Source organism: Zootoca vivipara, chromosome 13, assembly GCF_963506605.1.
Source record: "Zootoca vivipara chromosome 13, rZooViv1.1, whole genome shotgun sequence".
Lineage (NCBI taxonomy): Eukaryota > Metazoa > Chordata > Lepidosauria > Squamata > Lacertidae > Zootoca > Zootoca vivipara.
This window is the reverse complement of record NC_083288.1, coordinates 49,326,980-49,348,847: the sequence shown is the minus strand read 5'-3', so window position 1 is coordinate 49,348,847 and position 21,868 is coordinate 49,326,980. Positions and strand designations below refer to the sequence as shown.

At 45.2% G+C, this 21,868-nt stretch overlaps 1 protein-coding gene across 2 annotated transcripts in view; it reads right to left on the bottom strand.

Moving 5' to 3' along the window:
* The window catches only part of KIF4A (kinesin family member 4A), a 30,996-nt gene extending 10,649 nt beyond the window's left edge, over window positions 1-20,347 (bottom strand). For both annotated transcript variants that reach the window (XM_060281878.1, XM_035134455.2), the window contains exons 1-21: window positions 20,241-20,347; window positions 18,583-18,719; window positions 18,158-18,272; window positions 16,042-16,232; window positions 12,880-12,972; window positions 11,965-12,131; window positions 11,159-11,253; window positions 10,262-10,381; window positions 9,963-10,138; window positions 9,712-9,773; window positions 7,979-8,111; window positions 6,926-6,984; window positions 6,522-6,627; window positions 6,190-6,246; window positions 5,753-5,938; window positions 5,443-5,546; window positions 5,220-5,364; window positions 3,280-3,390; window positions 2,015-2,098; window positions 566-679; window positions 249-404 (exon numbers count right to left, since the gene is read on the bottom strand). In XM_060281878.1, coding sequence (XP_060137861.1) covers window positions 249-404; window positions 566-679; window positions 2,015-2,098; window positions 3,280-3,390; window positions 5,220-5,364; window positions 5,443-5,546; window positions 5,753-5,938; window positions 6,190-6,246; window positions 6,522-6,627; window positions 6,926-6,984; window positions 7,979-8,111; window positions 9,712-9,773; window positions 9,963-10,138; window positions 10,262-10,381; window positions 11,159-11,253; window positions 11,965-12,131; window positions 12,880-12,972; window positions 16,042-16,232; window positions 18,158-18,272; window positions 18,583-18,705 — 2,397 coding nt within the window. In that variant the 5' untranslated portion in view covers window positions 18,706-18,719; window positions 20,241-20,347. The remainder of the gene's footprint in view (window positions 1-248; window positions 405-565; window positions 680-2,014; window positions 2,099-3,279; window positions 3,391-5,219; window positions 5,365-5,442; window positions 5,547-5,752; window positions 5,939-6,189; window positions 6,247-6,521; window positions 6,628-6,925; window positions 6,985-7,978; window positions 8,112-9,711; window positions 9,774-9,962; window positions 10,139-10,261; window positions 10,382-11,158; window positions 11,254-11,964; window positions 12,132-12,879; window positions 12,973-16,041; window positions 16,233-18,157; window positions 18,273-18,582; window positions 18,720-20,240) is intronic.
* Between the last annotated feature and the right edge of the window lie 1,521 nt (window positions 20,348-21,868).

Here is a 21,868-nt window from a genome sequence, read left to right as displayed (position 1 = left end):
CTGGGAGTCTACCTAGATATAATGTAGAGGGCTGCACAAGTAAGAGTAGAAATTAGCTCCACTCTGCAAAGGCAGAATTCACACTCATTGCTCCACCCACTTTTGCCTGTAGCCCTGCCCACTTTGGAAAGTGGCCTATTTCCTGCATCTGAAGACCCCATCACCAAAGAGAGAAAGTGGATTAGATAGAACACACGGTCCCTTCCCTCCCTACCCCCCTTTCCACTGCAGCCTGCATCACTGCCCACCTTGTATTTTGACGGGAGGTTCTCCCCGGCATCTCGCTTTTCTTTAAGTGAGGCAATCTCCTTCGCCAAGGTCTTCCGGTCCTCCAGGAGGTCGTTGAGGTGACGCTGAGCCTCTTCGATGCTAACAAGAACCTCCACTTCGTTCGCCAGCCAGCTCTGCGCAAGATGGAAGCTGGTTACGACAGAAGGTCGGTGGAAAGGTGGCCAGAACCCCTCCCAAGTCGCCTGCAAGCCAACTTTGCCTCTCCCCTGGAATAAGCCACCTGAGGCACTGTGAATCTGCCCTGAGCAGAAACAAGGAGAGATACGGCTCCTACCTTCACCCGAGCAGCAACTCCCTCAATCCCGCGGTTGACATTCTCTTTTCGCTTATTGGTAGCCTCTTGCTGTTTCTGGAGAGCATCCTTTAAGCGCTTGTTGGCAGCAGCGGCCTGTGAGAGAGGGGTGGAGGCTGGTGTGTTTAAATAGGACCCAAGGCACAAACTTTCAAAATCCCTTGCTTGGCAATGAAGCTCGCCGAGTGACCTTAGGATAGCCACTCTCCAAAGCTAGCCCCCCCCCTGGGCTTTTAGGAGGATGAAGAGCTGGAGGTGAGGGGGGGGGGGCTTCTATCGCCCAAGGGTCGGATCAAGAGCTGACCAACCCTCCACAGGCCATTTTCAACAGAGATGGAACAAATTCAAAGGGGCCCCCTATCGGCACTTATCAGTTGACCGGTGCTGACAGAGAGTCCCTTTGAACTTGTCCATTTTCAGATCCAAAACTGAGTGCAAAAGGGGGAGGATATCCTTCTGCAAGGGCAGCTTGCATCCAAACCATGCCTGAAGCGTCTTCAAAAAGGGCTCGCTGTCAGCAAACCCAGCTAGCCAAGGAGCAACTGGGAGCAGTCTAAGCTCCCAATTGTTCCTTCACAGCCGTGTCTTTGCCTGCCTCGTCCGACGTCACTTATGACTTCAGGAGTGCGGCAGGTGGGTGTGGTTTGGGGGAATCGGCCCTGCAACCCACAGCCAGAGGTTTCCTACCTCTGCCTCAGAAGGGTGGGATAAAAATGTAAGCATCAATGCTCTCCGAGAAGAGATTTGATGTTTTCCTACATTTTGCTTTACAATAAAAGAGCCTTATTTTGCTTTAAAATAAAGAGCCTCAGCCAGCATGGCTGACGAGGACAAATGAAGAATTACAAAGGTGTAAGCAAGAACTTAGAATCATAGAATTGTAGAGTTGGAGGGGATCCCAAGGGCCAACTAGTCCAACCCCCTGCAATGCAGGACTGAGGTTAACTCATTGAAGATTACAAGAAAGCTGCTACCTATCCTCTACTTACTATCCCATTGACCTCCACTCTATGCTAGGCTTCCCAGCAAAGTTAGTGTCTTAAACCAGGACAGGAGAACCACCTGTGGCCTTCCAGTTCTTGTTGAATACAGCTCATTACCCCTGACCTTTGGCCAGGCTGGCTGTTGGGAGTTGGAGGCTGGCCATGTCTGGAAGGCCACCAGTTCTCCAGCCCTGGTTTAAACTATGAATCCTAGAGGCAAAATTAAGTCAAGCATACTCCATTTAACACCACAATCAGAGGGAGGGAAGGGCTTTGTACACTATTCCCCCACTTCTGATTTACTGAATTGGGGAATTCTAACCTCGGGACCTGTCCCTTGTCTCTGCCCAAAGCATTCAAAGTCTCAGCCTGTCTAATCTCTGTAGATTCTTTTAAAAACAGTGGTGCTTCACAAGGTGGAAGGGAATGGCTGTCCAAGGCCACTCACCTCCTCTGCCTTTCGCCGTAGGACAGTGGCTTGCTTTTGGAAGTCTTGCTCTAGTTTGACAAGTGCATACTGCCTCTTGCGATCCTGAAAGACAAGAGTCAAAATGGCTGACCTGCTATGGTCCGCACTCAAACTTAGCAAGCCTTGTGACCCACTTTTATAGAGGCATTAAATCCACCCGTATTCTAGAGACCCCATCAAGTAATTTGAAATGCTTGGAAAACAGAACCCTGGACAATCCAAACTCAAATGGGGAAGGACCATTGCTCGTGGGGGGCGGGAGGAGCAGGTTCGATCCGCGGTGTCTCAAGAAAGACTAGAGAGAGCCACAGCCAAACAGTTTAATTACACGGAACTGTTATAAGGAACATAGAAAGCAGCAGCTTAAGTGATAATACTGGAAGTTGCTCAGGTATTTTTTGGGGGGAGGGGGAAGATTTGCAAGTATGGAGTGGAGTGGATTTGCATGTTTGGAAACTGGTGTGGAATGATAGCAAACTTGTCCAAGGGAACTGGCTAATGATTTAGGGCAGGATCAAAGGTCTGCTTTAATGGCAGAAATGTTTGGCTGGCTGGACCCTGGTGAATCATGAGAAACAGAAGGCTTGGCAAGACTTTAGACAAGTTGAGATCATGCAGCAGGATGAAGGCAGCTTGTTAGTGACTCTGACTGACCTTCATGAGGCTGCTTGTACAGATAAGGTTCTCGTACAGATAATGTCCCTCCTCCAAAACAATTAATGTAAAATAAAACACCTCTTTTACAGGAATTTGCTCTTGAAAGTCATTTAAACAACTAAATCTTGGGGAGAAAGGAGTGAATCAGAAGACATGAGAATTTGGAGGGATCAAAGAGAGACAGCATCTCGGTGCCAGAGCCCACCAGGTCTTTGCTTATTTTTATTTAGCCACAAGTTTTGCTAATACTGTAGAGTTTTGTCTGTTCTGTGGCTTTTGGAGCCCAGTTCGCCTTCCCTTTGAGAGTGGAAGGGATTTCTTGCTTGCCTGTCCTTCAATTTTGGAAGCTGCTTTTGACTATTTTATCCAAGTCAGACTTTTATCTGAGTCAGACTGAGTCCCACGGTGGTTATATTCCAGCTCCAGGGTCAGAGGCTGCCTGCCTACAATCACAAGTTGGGAGAGTACCATTGCGTTCAGCTCCTCCTTGTGGGCTTCCCCTTGGAGCATCTGGCTGGCCACTGGGTGAGAACACCCAGCGGCTGCAGGACTCTTCTGCTAAAGTTCAGTGTTGACGCTCGACTCACCCGTGCCTTCAGCTGGATGACTTCTTTGTCTTTCTGCTGCCTCCACTGCTTAAACTTCTCAGAGTCCTCTTTCATTTGACGTATCAGCTGAACACGTTGATTCTTCATCGCCTGGAGAAGGAACAAAGGCCTTGGGTGAGAATCTACCCAGCAGTTGTAGCCGGATGCTGGAGGGCTCCCAACTCCCACTGGCCTCAGCACAGCCAAAGGTCAGGGATGACGGGAGGGAAAGTTTGACATCTTGAGGGAACCACATTGCCTATCGCTGAAACAAACACTGAGATGCCTAGATTCTTAGAAGCCTTGAAATTTTTTGGAGCATGCTGGGATACAAGAGAGTTCAAGCTCGGAGGACTTCAGGAAATAAGCTCAATTCCAAATCCTTAGTTTCTTTACAACAACCTTGATAACTTGTTAAAAGTCCCAAGAATCCCATTCAAAATTTCTTGGTTTTTCTAGCTCTCATGACTGAAAAAACAAGCATTCAAACTTAAACAAAAAAATTCCTTCAGAAGCACCTTAAAGACCAACTAAGTTTTTATTTTGGTACTTAAACAAGTTGCTGTTGCTTTTAAACAGTAGCTGAGAAACATAATGGCAGTCAGGGTAAGAATGAACTGCTTTCCTAAGATGGAGGAACTGCTTTCCATGGAGGCGCAGGTTGCATCCACAGCAAAGGTGGCATTTTTCCATCTCCGCCGCATCAAGCAGTTGGTCCCTTACCTCTCTCGCCCCGATCTGGCCACAGTGATCCATGCGACGATCACCTCCAGGCTTGACTATTGTAACTCGCTCTACGCAGGGTTGCCCTTAAAGCTGACCCAGAAACTCCAGCGGGTGCAGAATGCCGCGGCGAGGCTCCTTACAGGGTCCCGGCCGTGGGATCACATTCATCCAGTGCTTTACCAGCTGCACTGGCTCCCGGTGGAGTACAGGATCAGGTTTAAGGTGCTGGTTTTGACCTTTAAAGCCCTATGCGACTTGGGACCCTCGTACCTACAGGACCGCCTCTCCTGGTATGCCCCGCGGAGGACCTTAAGGTCCACAAATAATAATATTCTGGAGATCCCGAGTCATAAGATGGCTAGATTGGCCTCTACTAGAGCCAGGGCCTTTTCAGTACTGGCCCCAACCTGGTGGAACGCTCTTTCCCAGGAGACCAGGGCCCTGCGGGATTTGTCATCTTTCCGCAGGGCCTGCAAGACAGAGCTGTTCCGCCTGGCCTTTGGGTTAGACTCAGCCTGACCCCTGTGTTTTTCTCCCTCATGGCTTGGATTTATGGCCTACTTGAAATGAGGCTGCACTTTAAATTTTAATACTGTATTTTAATCTGTATTTTAATTAATTGTTTTTATGTTTTATTGTGGTTCTGTTGGTGTCAGCCACCCTGAGCCCGGTTTTTGACTGGGGAGGGCGGGGTATAAATAAAAATTTATTTTAAAAAAATTATTATATTATTAAGATTATAAACACACATCTAAAGTGCAAGTTATACAGTTACAGTGTCTATCAAACACGGACCAATAAAATGGCAACCTTGTTGTCTATCCACACCACAAACCCCATTATCTTTCTCATTGTACCCTCTGGGCGTTACGTTTCCGAGCACAATTCAAAGTGTTGGAGGGCCTTCTGGCGGTTCCCTCCCTGCGAGAAGTGAGGTTACAGGGAACCAGGCAGAGGGCCTTCTTGGTAGTGGCGCCTGCCCTGTGGAACGCCCTCCCATCAGATGTCAAGGAAATAAACAACTATCTGACTTTTAGAAGACATCTGAAGGCAGCCCTGTTTAGGGAAGTTTCTAATGTTTGACGTTTTGTCACTTTTTTATTATTATTAATATTCTGTTGGGAGCCATCTAGTGTGGCTGGGAAACCCAGCCAGATGAGTGGGGTATAAATAACAATTTATTTATCTATCTATTTATTTTTACTACTACATACCCGGATCTCCTGGTTCAGTTTGCACACTGTCTGCTCATTGGATTCTTTCATCTTCAGGAGCTTCGACTGCTCCTTCAGCTTCTTCTTCAGATCTGCCATTTCCCCTTCCAGCTCCTGAAGCCGCTTCCTGCGCCGTTCGCTGAGTCTGAAATGAACACCGCAGCCTTGTAGTCATGAAGTCAACTACCTCCCCCCCCCCAGCTCCCGATTAGGTGCCTCTTACTTTGCTTGGCTGACATCCTTCTTCGTCATATGAATGCCAAGGACCAGGTCTTCTTTTTCCTTCTGCAGTTTGGCCACCTCCATTTCAAGGTCCTTGATGCTGGTCTTGATTGAAACACACATACATACGTTTTTCAGCACCCCACTAAAAGCGCCCCCCCCCCCCGATCTGGCTACAGCCATTTCTTTCCAACAGGCCACATCTCCACCTAAGAAAAGGAGATGCTGCCCTCCTGTGGCTTGCTAGGCACCCTGTCAAGCAGCCCACTGTGTGTATAGATGCTTACTCCTTCCTGGCCAGCTGCTGTTACCTGGTATTGGCATTGTATGGGCTCCAACTGGCTGTCGTTCTGAGACATCTTTCTTGCCAAGGCCTCCTTCAGAGCCAGGGCTTTGTTGAGCTCAAGCAGCTCTTTGGACATCTGAGCTTGGTGGAGAGCATGCCGAGTGGCATATTCCTCAGAGGACCCTTGAGCATCCAGGTCACCTTCCGACACCTAGGGGAGAGAGGCAAAGGTTTAACTAAAATCTGGATATATATTTTTTAAAAATGTTTTGTGTAGTTTGTCTTTCTACAATCTTATCTGCGTACCAATTAGAGAGCTCTTTAAGTGGTCTCTAAAAATCTTGTAAATAAAGGTGCCACCAGTCCCTTATTGTAGCTGGGGTTCTGTTGCCAAGAAACCGCTAGCCACGCATTGAAAAGTAAACACAGGATTCGCATCAAGTCAGGAGGCCTCTTACTTACAGCACTGGAGTCTTGATCAGACGTGTCCATGTCCGTAACGCCAGCAGGGGTTTCACACTGCAGAGAACACACAAGGTTTGCCTGGCGCCACAAGACAGTCCTATGGTCTGCCAACTGCTCTATGCAGTTCGAAATGTAACATGCTGCAAACACCAGCAAGATCTCACCCCAAACAAAAAGGTGCTGCTTAGTCCACTTTTGAACTTCTCCGGAAGCCACCAACACAGAATGTCTGAAATGCTTCTTGCTTATTCCCCAAATTGGGAAGGCAGAAGAAGAAGCGGGTTCTGTCAACCATGAAACGTCCTCGTGTCCCCAAAGGGGATACTTACCAGAAACTGGACAATCACTTGCTGCAGGTGGCGAATGAGCTCCACGTGCTCTTTTAGTTCTTGGTCCTCCAGAGCCTCAAGCAGCTTCTGCAGGTCGAGTTTCAACCTGAAATCCAGTCCCACAAGAACTTACTCACAGGTCGGTGTTAGTTTTATGCCTTGCAGATGCTTGATTGAAAAGACACATCCTGCTCTAACTGACCTACACGTGGATTATTTATTTATTCCTCCTGCTTCATAATACAACACTTGTTTTTAACTTTTGCTGCCCATCCCCATGCCCAAAAGTGCCCTTCAAAGCAACCCACCAATCTCACTTCCTGCATTTTAGACGTAGCCAGCCCCATGAGCAATCGGTCTGCATTTTGAACAGCTAAGAGTATACACAGAGAACAACTACTTACGCATCATGTTTCTGGAGCTCTTCCACCTTTGTGCTGATCTTTTCGTTCTGCTGCTCCGTCTGCAGAAAGTGGGAAGCAGGTTGTGCATCATGGGATAGTTGTGAATTAAACCAAAGGATGTGACTACAACTCCATCGTCCTCAGCCACTGGCAATGCTGGCAGGGCATGATGGGAGTTGGGAGTCGAGAAACATCTGGAGGGCACCAGGTTGAAAGTGGCTGGCTTAGGAGGTGGTGGCCAGGTGGCGTATTTGACCCCAGGTGGTTGCAGTTCGGAATTGGGCACAGTCAGCTAAATTTATTATTGTTTAGTTTGTTGCATTTATATCCCTTTTTCCCCCTCCAAGGAGCTCAAGGTGGCATACATGGTTCTGCCCTCATTTAATCCCCAAAACAGGCCTGTGCGGTAGATTTGGCTGAGAGGCAGTGGCTGGCCCCCAAGGTCACCCATTGGACTTCCTGTCTGAGTGAGGATTTGAACCTTGGTCTCCCAGGTCCTAGTCTGACACTCTAACCCAGGCTTCCTCAAACTCAGCCTCCAGATGTTTTTGGGCCTACAACTCCCATGATCCCTAGCTAGCAGGACCAGTGGTCAGGGATGATGGGAATTGTAGTCTCAAAACCTCTGGAGGGCCGAGTTGAAGAAGCCTGCTCTAACCACTAGACCACACTGACTTAAGCAGTAACAATATGGGTCTAACTCTGAATAGGTCTCATGTTACGATTATGTTCCAATGAGTACAGACAGCGACCATTTTAGGCATGTGCATATGGACCTGAACAGGGAAGAATGGGGGCCAGGAACGGGACCCCCCCACACACACAAAATGGCAATCACCCATACATAAAAACCAGCCAGGAATTTCAATAATTGCTCCCACCACCGCATTTAAAAAATAATAATTCCTAAACACTTAAATGAAGTCACAAGACTGCATTTTTGGCAACAGAATAGCCCTCTTTCTGAACTCACTGATGGGAAGTCATGCCTATGCCACAAAAAGGTGTCATTGCCACCAGCCCCCACCCCACCCCCAATATCTGAGGCCTTACCACAATTATTCTTTCCAGCATCTGGGCAAGCTGGCCTGCTGCTTCACTGAGGCCACGGCTTAGTTTTTCATTTTCCTCCGCGAGGGAGTGATTTTTCTCCATCAGAGATTGCAGGTTTTCTGAGGGCTCACCACTGGAAGTTTAAGCAAGAAGCATTTATTTATTTAACAAACTTCATATACCGCTCAGTTGTAACAAAGCCTCTTAAGTGGTTTATTGGCTAGTAATCTGCCTGCATCCAGCACACTAAGGAAGTTTTATCTCATTCAAGAAGAAAAAAAGAACCCAGATTCCTGGAAGGGTGAGTTAAAAGTAAATCCAAGGAAGGACAAGGCTGCATCTGCTAGAAAAAGTATCTTAAGTATGAGTTTAAAATTATTTCATGTCACAGAATAACACACTAGAAGTTTTCTCCTCCATTATTCTCAAAACTGCGGAATAACCCCCTTCCGGGTAGTGCATGAACAACAGGTTTGCCATGGGGGTTCAGAAATTGCCACCTTGCCACTCGCCAGAATATCTTCAGAGAATGGGCTCTGCCCAGGCTTCAGACACACTTAGAAAGAATCATCTCACTGCTTTCCATGCATTTTCAAATCAAAGTAGTGCAACTGCAGGCATTTTCTATATTACTGGTAACTTGTTTGCTAAAGAAATTTCTATGCCATCAGGCTTATGCAGACCATTAAGAAAAACACTTTCTGTAATTGTTAGCTAGTGATGTACAATTTTAAATCTTTGTGTTGCTTTTATTGCATGTGTGTGTGTGTATAATAGTGATAAGCTGCTTTGAATTTTTTTAATGAAATTGCAGTATAATTGTTTTTTTCATAGAAAGAAACAAAAGGCAATCCCCTTGTTCCCAGCCCCAAACTGGAAGGGAGCTGAGATTCTTGTGCCCAGATTTGCACTGGGACTTGAAAGCATTTCTGGTGCCTCTAAATGGCACAATGATGTCAGAGAAATGACACACACACACACACACCTTGCCTAATCCTACCCGCTCAAATGAGCAGGATGTTAGTGCAAATTTGGGTTGGCTAACTAAGATAGTGCTTTTCATGTAGCTCTGTGGGTACAGCATTGTGTGTTTTCCATGAAAGGGAGGGAGCCTTGCATGGAAAATGGACCACTCAAATCACTCCAATTGGACAGCAATAAGTGCAGGTAACGAAAACAAAGAAGAAAAAGAAAAAAGAAAAAAGAAAAACTTACAAGGAGCCACAGAAGAGGGAAGGCTTGCAGAGGCTCAGGAAGAGCAGGGCAGATGTGGGGTTTTCAGGCATGTTTTTAGAGAATGGGGTTTTGACAGAAAGCAAGATGCAAAGCAGGTTTGAAACAAGAGGAAGAATAAGAGGAGCTTGGGAAAGACAGAAAAAGCAGCAGCACCAGACCTGGATTTGTATCCAGAAGTCTGTTAATTAGATTTGTATGCTTAAGAAAAAGCATGACACATCCCGCAGTCAAAAAATTCAAAGTCAAGCAGCATTTGGATGTTCAGTCTTGGCAACGTATTAACTTTCAGTGCTCTCTTAAATAGGGCAGCAGTTTTCCAAGTGCATCTCATCAATTCAAGCCTTGAGGCCAGACAAAGCTTTGCCAATTATGTTTGCGGAGATCTCTGCACCAGTGCTTTCATTGGCCAGGTCTGCAATAATGAATGTTTATGAAGAGGTACAGGCTGCCTTTAGCACTGAAGAGTGTCACGTGTGTTGTTGGCCAGCAGTCCTCACCCAATACACACAGGAAGGGTCCCTCCGTGAGCCTGCAGCAGTAACACCTGCAGCTGTTGGACCTGGAGGAGAGAAAGGTGGTACTTTTAACTGTTTCTTACCCAATCGGAAAATCCAGGCTGTGGTTCTGTGGCAGCTCTTTCAAGTAAGCATCAATACTGGCCTGCATCTTCGGCTCACAACCCCACCACCCCCATCTCTGGAGCCAACTCCTCTGCCCCCCCTCCAAATCTAGTAGCCCACAGACACACCTGCAGTTTTAGCCGGCCGATCTCTGCTGTCTGAGGGTCAATATTCACTACCGGCTTGTTCTTAATTTTTCTGGCCCTATCGGCATATCGAAGGGTATTCAAAGTCTCCTCGAGGTTCGAATCTGCTGGGCTCACACAGGCCACCATCAAGGTGTGGCTATTACCTCCCAATGAATCTGAAGGGAGAAAAATAGGACGACTCTTTAGGTAAAAAATCCCCCACTACTTTTGGGAGATGAAAGGAGGTTTTCAGAGACACAAGATGATTCCCTGGTAGACTTTTTGCTTCCCCCTCTTACCTTGCAAAAGGCGTGTTAACTTAGAGTCCCTATAAGGGACAAAATTGCCCTTCTTGCTTTCTTCTCCAAGAGCACTGATGACATTCCCCAGGCAGAGGAGTCCTTTGTTGATGTTGATCCCTAAACATGCACACACGCAAAAGGGGGAAGAGATGGGGAGCCGAGATCAACACTTGTAGAATTGTAGAGTTTGAAGGAACCCTTCCAGAACCATATTGTCAAGCTTATTTACTGTCAAATACTAGACACTGAAAATCCAAAATTAGGGATAATTTTCCGAATTGAGCAATCCTAGACTATAGCTCCTTTATCTGAATGGACAGCATTAGGATCAAAATATATTAAAACCTAGGATTCTCTTGAAACAATCTTGTCAAGTTAGAAAGTTATGGAACATAATGGCTAATAAAAATTATTTGACCAATTCTCCCATGCTAAATTGACTCAGTGTGGAACTCTAACAATCGTGGAAAAAATGGTTGTATGGGACAATTGGATGGATGTGGGTATAAACCAATAGATAAGAATGACAAATTTTATGCATATGCTATATTTTTGTTCACAGATTTCCTGAGCTGGATAAATGTGTATTTATCATTATTGACCACTAATTAGGGGTTTAATCTTGCTTTAAATGTATTGTTTTTGTGTTCTTGGCTGTTTTTAATTATCTTATGTGTAAATTGCCTTGAGATGGTAGTTTAGAGAGCGAAGAAGAAGAAGGAGGCCATAGAAATAATTGATCTTAAATTAGGCAGGCCTTAACAGCTATTTCTAAAAACAAGGTGTATTCCCCTTTGAAGTGAGGATTTCTAACACAGAACAGATCACAGTCCTTAAAAACTCTACCACCGTGGGCACAAACTTACCATGCCATCAGAAATTTTTACCACTCACCTTCCCGAAGTCGATCACCTTCTGCTTTGGTCTTCTTTTGCCTTTCTGAACCAGCAAGGTCTACGAGGTGCAACTTGGAACAAAAACTGGTGTTCCTAAGCCAGAAATAGGAGCATTTCACTCACACAGCAATGAACAAAAAACCCTGAGGCTGTAACAAGAATCCAGCTTTCCCCAACCTGCTGCCCTCCAGATGTTTTGGGCTAAAGCTCCCATCAGCCGCAGTCAGCACAGCTGCTGCAGTCCAAAGCATCTGGTAGGCACTAGGTTGGGGAATCAAAGAATCATAAAACTGTAGAGCCAGAAGGGACCCCCAAGAGTCATCTAGTCCAACCCCCTTGCAATGCAGGAATCTCAGCTAGCTCACACATGACAGATCACCATGCAACCTCTGTTTAAAAACCTCCAAGGAAGGAGAGTCCACCACTTCTAGTAAGAGTCTGTTCCACTGTCAAACAGCTCTTACTGTCAGAAAGTTCTTCCTGATGTTTAATCGGACTCTCTTTTCTTGTAATCTGAAGCCATTGCTTCCGGTTTTATCTCCAGGAAGAGAAAACAAGTTTGCTCCATTCTCCCATGACATAGTCATTCGATAGGCACCATTTCGAATATGCCAAGAGATCTCCTTAATCAGTTATCAACTTCCACTTTTTCTGCCCTCATTGTCTTGAAGCAAGGCATATTCCCTTAAGCAGTCTCAAGGTGCTAAAACACACACTCACGGGCAGCAAACCCCAAACCTTCCTTCAATGGACCATGCCTGAAGCCCTTTTAAGAGAACAGGTTGTCTGAACGCCTTTGCTTACGTCTCATTCTTGCTTTTCTGTTCGATGGTCATGGTGAAGATGGCGTGAGAGCGTGATGACTGGGTGTTCATGGCTGTGGCAGCCACCGTTCGAGAGTTGTTCCCCTGCTCCAGGCACAGGGTGGTCTCTTGAGCAGAATTCACCACGTGCTCGGTGAGCCCCACAATCTGTATCAAGAGAGAAAACGGGGAGGAAATGTTTTTCTTGCTTCGCTTCGCTTCATCAACAGCACCTTTCAAAAAAATCCTACCAAGCTTTTGTTACGGGTGTTTTCTGTGTCCAGACGTAATTGGAACCATCTAGGGCAATCAGAGCACTGCTAGTCTGTGTTCAAGCTTCGGCCTAGCCATCCTCTGGTTAAAGGAGTCTGTTATGAGAATTCATAGGCTATATTAGCTGTTTGGCATGCCCAGCAGTGTAGGGAGCAGGACAGGTCCCTTCTCTTTGGGAAAAAGAGCAAGGCATGTCATTGTCCTGGCTTGAAAAGGAAGGTTCAGTCTCCTGCATCTCTAGATAGGACTGGAAAGGCCCTGTTTGAGGCCCTGACTAGTAAGTGTACAGTACAGGTAGACTCCCCACTGCGTGCAAATGTGAAATCACATAAAATGGGGAGCACCCTGGAGAGTCCTCCTTGCTCGGGAGGAGACCCTCCACAGAGCCCGAAGACGACCTCTTTGGCTCTGGAGAGGGTCTCCTCATGAGCCAGAGGGTTGTTGAGGCCGCTGAGCTGACACACAGGAAAGCTAAAAGTTAAGTTGAATGGTTATTTCAATCAGACCCGCTGCGCCCCGCCAACAAAAAAGCTTTCATGCGTCTGCCACAGAACAGGGCAGGATCTATTTGACACTACCAGCCTTGTCTCTATGACATGCTGCACCGTTCTATAAAAATAACAAATCCTGACAGGGACTCCACCTTGATGCCTTCCTTGGGGTCTTCACGGATGCTGATTTGAGCTGTCCGCTCTTTGGCTGGTGCCAAGAGGTCTAGGATGTCTTCGTTATAGATCTGAGGAAGAAAAGGTAGCAGATTGGAAGAGAGGTTTGACGCATCTCAAGTGCCAAACAGAACAGAATCACCACAACTTTTGTATTCCTGCAGTAAACCCTTTGGAAGTCACAGCTTTGCAAGGGAACCGGGAATGGGAGTGTTAAGCTCCAGTACAATCTACAGGAAGGAGAAACTTTAATGGTTCAGCACAGTAACCCAAGTCAGTTTATGGAGCCACAAGCACATTTTCAGCAACACAGTACAGTATGCTGAAACAGCTGCATATTCCTGCATTGCAGGGGGGTGGAATAGATGACCATCATGGTCCCTTCCAACTCAACCATTCTATGATTCTGTCTACATGCTGCTTCACCATATCAAAGGCACTGTGTCTCAGAATACAAGACACTGGGGGGAAACAGTAGAAAAAGGCCATTGCCCTCTCCATTGTTGGACTTCTGCAACATTGATTATATTTCATATTTTTTTAAAAAAGAAAAGCTGTTCACTTCATTGGGCGTGACTTAGTTGGCCATCACCTAGAGTAGACCCACTGAAATCAATGGATTTAACAGTTTAAACTATTTTGCTTTAGTAATTTGCAGATATCAAGCTTGTTGATGATTAAAGGGTTGTCTTTTGTTGTTGTTTTCAATAAAGTTAATGCTTTAGAAAATGCTTGTCCAATCAAATCTTTTTTGACTGGACAAATGCCCATCCCTGCCCAGAGGCATTTGATCCCAACCTCAACGAAATTCTTAAGTAATTTTGGCCCTGAGGCTTTGATTTCAAGGTGAGGGAGAAGCAGATTTTTGGCCCTACACTGCAACTGCTCTTAAAACTACAAAAATATTTTGTATCAGTGGCACAGCCATGGGAACCCGCATGGCCCCACAGTATGCCAACATCTTCACATGGCAGATTTAGAACAACGTTTCTCTCTTGTACCTACGATACATTGACGATACTTTTATTATCTGGACACATGGACAACAGACCCTGGAAACCTTCCACCAGACATTCAATGACTTTCACCCCACCATCAACCTAACAATGAACCAATCTATGCAAGAAATACATTTTTGGACACTACTATAAAAATACAGGATGGACGTATAGACACCACCTTATACAGAAAACCAACTGACCGACAAACATATCTACATGCTTCTAGCTACTATCCCAAACATACCAAACAATCCATCGTATACAGCCAGGCCCTACGTTACAACCGCATCTGTTTCAACTCTACATACAGAGAATCTCACCTAAGAGATCTACAGCAAACCTTTTTAGAACTAAAATATCCACCTGATGAAGTTAAACAACAGATCAACAGAGCCAGACTGATACCTAGAGAGAACCTGCTGCAAGACAGACCCCAAAAAGAAAATAACAGAACACCACTAGTCATCACATACAGCTCCCAAGTTAAAACAGCACAACGCATCATCAGAGATCTACAGCCTCTCCTGGACAATGACAGCTCCCTTTCTCAAGCTCTGGGAGGAAGACCTTTCATTGCCTACAGACAGCCACCCAATCTTAAACAACTCCTCACCCACAATAATACAACCACCAGACTTAACATGGACACTGGTACCAGAGCCTGCAATAAACCCAGATGCCAACTTTGCTGCCACATACACCCGGACAACATCATTACTGGCCCCAACAACATCCAACATACCATCTCAGGACTATTTAATTGCTCATCTTCCAACATTGTGTATGCCATCAAATGCCAACAGTGCCCTTCAGCTCTCTATATTGGACAAACAGGCCAAACCCTACGCCAAAGGATAAATGGACATAAATCTGACATCAGGAACCACAAGACAGAGAAACCAGTAGGAGAACACTTCAATCTCCCAGGACATTCTATACAAGATCTCAAAGCAGCTGTTTTATTACAGAAAAATTTCAGGAACAGACTGGAAAGAGAAGTTGCTGAATTGGAACTCTTTACCAAGCTTAAAACCATGGAGCCACCTGGGATGAATAAAGACATTGGATTCTTATCTCATTGTGCATGATCAAGCTTTCTTTAGTGCCTCAGCCCTTGCTCCCCCCCCCAGGACCAATTGCAGTCATCAGCAGTTGTTAACAGCCATCAACAGATTTACCACTCCCATCAGCCCATTACCCATTCCCATCACCCCCACCCCCCCACCCTCTGAATATAAATAAGGGTTTGGTGGATTCTGTTTCAGAATATAAATAAGGGTTTGGTGGATTCTGTTTCAGTGTATCCGACGAAGTGTGCATGCACACGAAAGCTCATACCAAAATAAAAACTTTCACTGAGGGTGAAAGAGGAGAGCGCAAAATATGGTCTGAAGCTCAACATCAAAAAAACCAAGATCATGGCCACTGGTCCCATCACCTCCTGGCAAATAGAAGGGGAAGAAATGGAGGCAGTGAGAGATTTTACTTTCTTGGGCTCCTTGATCACTGCAGATGGTGACAGCAGTCACGAAATTAAAAGACGCCTGCTTCTTGGGAGAAAAGCAATGACAAACCTAGACAGCATCTTAAAAAGCAGAGACATCACCTTGCCGACAAAGGTCCGTATAGTTAAAGCTATGGTTTTCCCAGTAGTGATGTATGGAAGTGAGAGTTGGACCATAAAGAAGGCTGATCGCCGAAGAATTGATGCTTTTGAATTATGGTGCTGGAGGAGACTCTTGAGAGTCCCATGGACTGCAAGAAGATCAAACCTATCCATTCTTAAGGAAATCAGCCCTGAGTGCTCCCTGGAAGGACGGATCGTGAAGCTGAGGCTCCAATACTTTGGCCACCTCATGAGAAGAGAAGAATCCTTGGAAAAGACCCTGATGTTGGGAAAGATTGAGGGCACTAGGAGAAGGGGACGACAGAGGACAAGATGGTTGGATAGTGTTCTCGAAGCTACGAACATGAGTTTGACCAAACTGCGGGAGGCAGTGCAAGACAGGAGTGCCTGGCGTGCTATGGTCCATGGGGTCACGAAGAGTCGGACACGACTAAACGACTAAACAACAACAAGGTGCTACTGAAGGAATTTTGTTATTTTACAAAAATATTGACAGCATAGATGGCTTTTACCTCCAAATAAGAGACTTTCAGGAAGAACTGCCACTCCGCCCTCTCTTTCATTTCTTGGAAGAGAAGCTTTATTGCCCGAGGGATGATTCCGACAGTGGGATCGTTCTCTTTGTCAGCTGTGTAGGCACCTCCCATGGAGTATGTTTTTCCAGATCCTGTTTGGCCGTAGGCTAAAACCGTGGCATTATATCCTGTGGAATTAAGAACGCAAAAAGAAGTGAGGGTCATTTCCAGGACGACAAGTGCCTCTTAACAGTATTTCATGTGTTGATAACAGCAAGGACAAGAATCAGACTAGAGCAAGTTGAATATATATCAATCCCTAGGCAGCCTAATCAGCCTGCATCAGGATGGATAAAAATCAATGATATATATGTTGTTGTTTAGTCGTGTCCGACTCTTCGTGACCCCATGGACCAGAGCATGCCAGGCACTCCTGTCTTCCACTACCTCCTGCAGTTTGGTCAAACTCATATTCGTAGCTTCGCGAACACTGTCCAACCATCTATAAGCAGTTTTATATAAGCAGTTTTAAATTTTAAACCAGATTTTTAGAAATAAAATGCTTTTGGAGGAAAAATCTTTCTAAAAATAGTTTTCTATTTAAGTTACATTATAGTCCAACGACTATTCATCAGGAAATAAGAATTTGTTTTAAGTTTTTCATATGTGCTAAAACTCAGTCTAAGTTTTTTAAAAAAACAACGTTTAACCACATCAGTTAACAAACATGGAAACATATGCTATAATGTTATTGTTTAAGTAAAATAAATTGTTTAAATTGTTATTAAGGAAATGATTATTTTTCTCCTTCCAATACAGCATAAACAGTTACCGTACTTTTCGCTCCATAAGATGCACTTTTTTCCTCCTAAAAAGGGGGAATGTCTGTGCATCTTATGGAGCGAATGTGTGGTCCCTGGAGCCAAATTGCCCAGGGGCAAAAAGCAGACTGTGCTTTTCTTTTCTTTTTAGAAAGAGGGAAGGGGGTGTTGAAAGGAAGCCGCTGAGCAGCAGATTGGCAAGCAATCAGGAGGGAGATTATGGACGCTAGCGATAAAGGAGGCTGCCTGGGAGGGAGGAGATAAAAGCACATGGATCCTCAGGATTTTTGCACTGGCTCACCCCAAATTCACCATCAGATCACATAGCATGTCCATGGCTATAGCCTGCACAAAAAAAATCATACATCCAATGTTTCGTTCAGAATATTTTTTTCCTTGTTCTCCTCCTCTAAAAACTAGGTGCATCTTATGGTCAGATGCGTCTTATGGAGCAAAAAATATGTAACTTATTAAACCTTACAATAATTTCATAATTACTGTCTATCTATTTCTAACAGTATAAGCAAATCCGTAATTTTTGGCATAACTGTAAAAACTACTCTGAAAATTTATTATTCCCAAAACAAAATCTTCCTTTGGTTGTAAATATTAAGATGATACCAGCAAGAATGAGTCTTTCTGTAAAATAAAAATAAAAATATTTAAATCAAGTCTTACTGACTAGTGATATAAATCGATTTGATTTAAATAAAATCCACCCTGACCTGCATATTACTGAAACTCTAGTACCAGCACATTTTTCAGCAGCTGCTCAGCTAATTTATGATTTTACGATCTTTCTTACAACTTGTAGGGAAGAAAGTCTCTTTATTTTTCATACTCTGTTACACACACACAAATCAACCTAAATTGTGATCTTCACGGGTCCCAGGGGCTGAAGGCAGTTGGAGCAGCCTCACTACAGATACTAACTAGGTTTGGCTCAGTGCCTGGATGGGATCCTGATCAAGAACAAGCTATGGGTGCTACCCCAAGTTGGGCAGGTCAGTGAGGCTTGGCTGATGCGGGCAAATTAGGCTTGTGGGACAGAAGTCCCCCCACACCCCGGATTTGAGCTTGCAGTGCCTTCAGTCTCACATGCTCCACGCAATACATTCCAGTAAAGCAAGATGCCACTTCCAAGTATCAAGTTACTGTCCAGCCAGCATGGCATGCAGGACCTTTTAAAACATAGCAAGCTTTTTGTGGCCAAAGAGCTTAGCCACCACCTTTCCTCCACGGCACATCCTACTGAAGATGTTCCCAACATGTTCCACCTCAACAGCTCTCACCTTTGAAGATGCCCATTAAAAGGGGAGAAATACAGGCGTTGAACACCTCCTCTTGCTCAGTGGATGGGTCGAAGACATAATCATACGTGAATGCTTTGTCATTACCCAGAACCACCTGTGAGGAAGGAAGAGAAGTAGTGAGGGCTACGGTTTCACCTCTTATCAAAATCAGCTCTTGAGGATTTGAGAACATTACTCCATGTTAGCACCAGTAACACCAGCACCAGTAACAGAGAAACTGTTAGGAGTTCAGAGCTACAAATTACCATGTTACCTATGGAGAGATGTATCATTCATTATACATGTGCAATTTCATCCTCCTATGATAACCCGAAGTGGGTCAGGGGAAATCTTTAATGAAATCCCATCATTTCAGAGCAGATGAAACACAAACACACACAGAAACTCTCCAAATCTTTCCTCACCTGCTGTTCTCCAGGGACAAAAGACAAACACATCTGACAGCCCTCTGAAAGTTCCTTAGGAACAAGGGGACGGCACCTTAGTGCCACCCGCACAGGGATGACCCGGGCATCTTCCCTTGACATTTTATGTTATCTTCCTAAAAGAAATTCAAAAGTTAAAAAGCATTAGCTCACTGGAAAATACCACCAGTTTTGATTTGCGGCAAACTGCTTCTGAACCTAATGTAATATATTTTTTTTATTTAGGGTTAATCATTTAAAGTCCACTTATATATAAAACTTCTCAAAATGGTTTACAATAAGAGTGAAATCTCTAACACGTACATTGAAGCACAATGCTCACACATATAGACAATAAATAGAAATGCAAAAAGCGGGGGGGACACCCACACCCACACACCAAAATACTCAAATAAAAACATTAGAGTAGCACAACCAGCACAACCCTGATTCAAGAAGTCTCCACTCACCCATGAAACGTTTTTGGGGACCTTGGCAGCTGCTGCCACCTCCCAGCCTGAGCCTCCCTCACAGGGCTGTTATAGAATCATTGAATGGTAGGGTTGGAAGGGACCCCCAAGGGTCATCTATCTAGCCCAACCCCCTGCAATGCCGGAATATCAACTAAACAGGGGTGGCCAACTCCCAAGAGACTGTGATCTACTCACAGAGTTAAAAATGGCAGTGATCTACTCCCCCTTTTTGGCAGGTCAAAGTTGTTGAGCTTTTTTTTAGGAAGGAGGTAAAATGTTGAGCTTTTTTAGGGAAGCCACAGTTGTTCACCTTCTTTGGGGGGAACCAATGATCTACCCGTGATCTACCGCAGACGTCCAGTGATCTATCGGTACCCTGTTTCCCCAAAAGTAAGACATACCCATAAAATAAGCAGTAGCAGGATTTCTAAGCATTTGCGCAACATAATAATAATAATAATAATAATAATAATAATAATAATAATAATAAAGGCATAGTGATAGGTGCAGTTCTGGAGGGCGCCATGGAAGAGGTGAGGCTGGACGCGTAATTAAAAAATAAGACATCCCCTGGAAATAAGCCATAGTGTGTCTTCTTGAGGAAAAATAAATATAAGACAGTGTCTTTTTTTCGGGGGAACACGGTAGATCACGATCTACCTGTTGGATATGCCTGAACTAAAGCATCCACGGCAGGTGGTTATCCCACCTCTGCTTAAAAACCTCCAAGGATCCAGCCCTGAAGCTCGCTTAGAGGACATCGTAGGGGGAGGGGAGCAGGGCGGCCGCCAAAGCCCCCCTCGCAGGTTTGTTGTGCCACAGAAGTTCCCAACCCCCGCCCGCTTAGTGCACCTTGCGAAGATGGGGGGTGGGGAGGAGAAGCGGGGAGGGGCGGCCCCCCCTCGGCCTGAGCCTCACTCGCAGGGTTGTTGTTGCGAGGATACAAACGGGGCCGGGGGGAGGGGCAAGGAAGGAGAACCTAGCCTCGGGGGAAGAATAAGAATAAAGAGGCGTCCAAGGGGCAATTTGGGAATTTAAAAGCAACGGTCACCCGAAGTGGCGCTTTGTGGAAGGATAAAGGCGGGGAAGGGGACCGAAAGGGTTTTAAGCGGGGCTGGGGGGAAGCTTTGTACTGTCCTGGGACCTTGCCCGTCCCCACCCCCCACCCCCGCAAGCGACCGTTACCCTCTTCTCCTCTCGCGCGCGGCCTTCTCCTAGGCCGGCCTGTCAACCGCCTCGCCTCGCGGAGACACCGCCTCCGCCGCTCCTTTCCCTCAGCTTACAAAGTTCAAATCCGCCGCGCCAATCCGGGCACCACAAGTGAGGTGGGAGGGGGGAATACAGCACACGGACGGGCCGAGGCAGCGTGCGCGATGACGTCAGGACCACCCACCCACCCCCACCGTCAGCGCATAGACGTACGCCAGAGTGCAGAGGTGTACCTGTTGCGAAGAGTTGTCGGGTTCTCTTAGATTTGAGGTGTCGGGAGTCTGTTAGCGAATGACAAAACTGAATGGGTTTAGGTCATATTTGGGATCGGAAAGGAAAATAGGAGCTACTGTACAGAACCGTGGCAAAGAAGAAATTCCCGGGTTGGCCTCCCCCCCCCTTTAAAAATGTTTAAGATTTTGTTTGTTTGTTAACTTTGTATTAAATATGTTGACCTCCTTTGTATTGATTCATTTTGAAATGGTTAAGATAACCAATGCTTTTTTTCCTGGAAAAAATGATTAGGAGTTACTCTCGTTTTGACTAAAGGAAACCACCATTTTATAGTTCAAATCGGGAAAAATAAATACAGTAAATGGACAAAAATTCACAAAATGTTTAGGAATATGCATACCCCTGCGTGCCTCCAGAAAAAGAGCACTGAACAGAAAACTAGAACATTATCTTCAGTGCTCTTTTTCTGGGGACACACAGGGGTACGCATACCCCTAAACATTTTGTGAACTATAAAATGGTGATTTCCTTGAGTCAAAATGAGAGTACCCCTAAACATTTTTTAAGAAAAAAAAGCATTGGTTATCTTAACGATTTCAAAATGAAACAATACAAAGGTCAACTGCAGAATATATGTGACTTTCTTCAGATTGTTTTATTGATGTTTTAATATGCTGCAAACCCCTTTGAGATTTTTCTTAAAAATATAAAGAGGTATAAAGCTAAAGGTAAAGGGGCCCCTGACCATTAGGTCCTATTGTACTGCCAACCTTGCTGTATGCTTGTGAAACATGGGCCATTTATAAAAGCCACCTCCAACTTCTCAAAAGATTCCATCAATGGTGTCTCCAAAAATTGTTTACACACATCACTTGGGAAGACAGGCGAACTAATACCAGTGTACTGGAAGAAGCAAAGATCACCAGTGTTGAAGCAATGATTCTTCAACATGAACTTCGTTGGCCTGGTCATGTGCGGATGCCTGGTGATCGTCTTCCAAAGCAACTACTCTATTCCGAACTTAAAAATGGAAAGCGTAATGCTGGTGGTCAACAAAAGAGCTTTGAAGACTCTCTCAAGGCAAATTTTTAAAAATGTAATATAAACACCGACAATTGGGAAACACTGGCCTGCGAGTTGGAGAACAGCCTTTACCAAAGGTGTCATGGGCTTTGAAGACACTTGAACTCAGGACGCAAGGGAGAAACGTGCTAAGAGGAAGGCATGCTTGGCAAATCCACACCGTGATCCACTCATCTACGAATGATCCCCGAAGAAGGAGATTCTAACAGTTGAAAAATATATTTGCTACTGTAATGCTTGTACCCGGTCAGGGAATAAAATCTCTGCAAGAGACTTCACAGAATTTG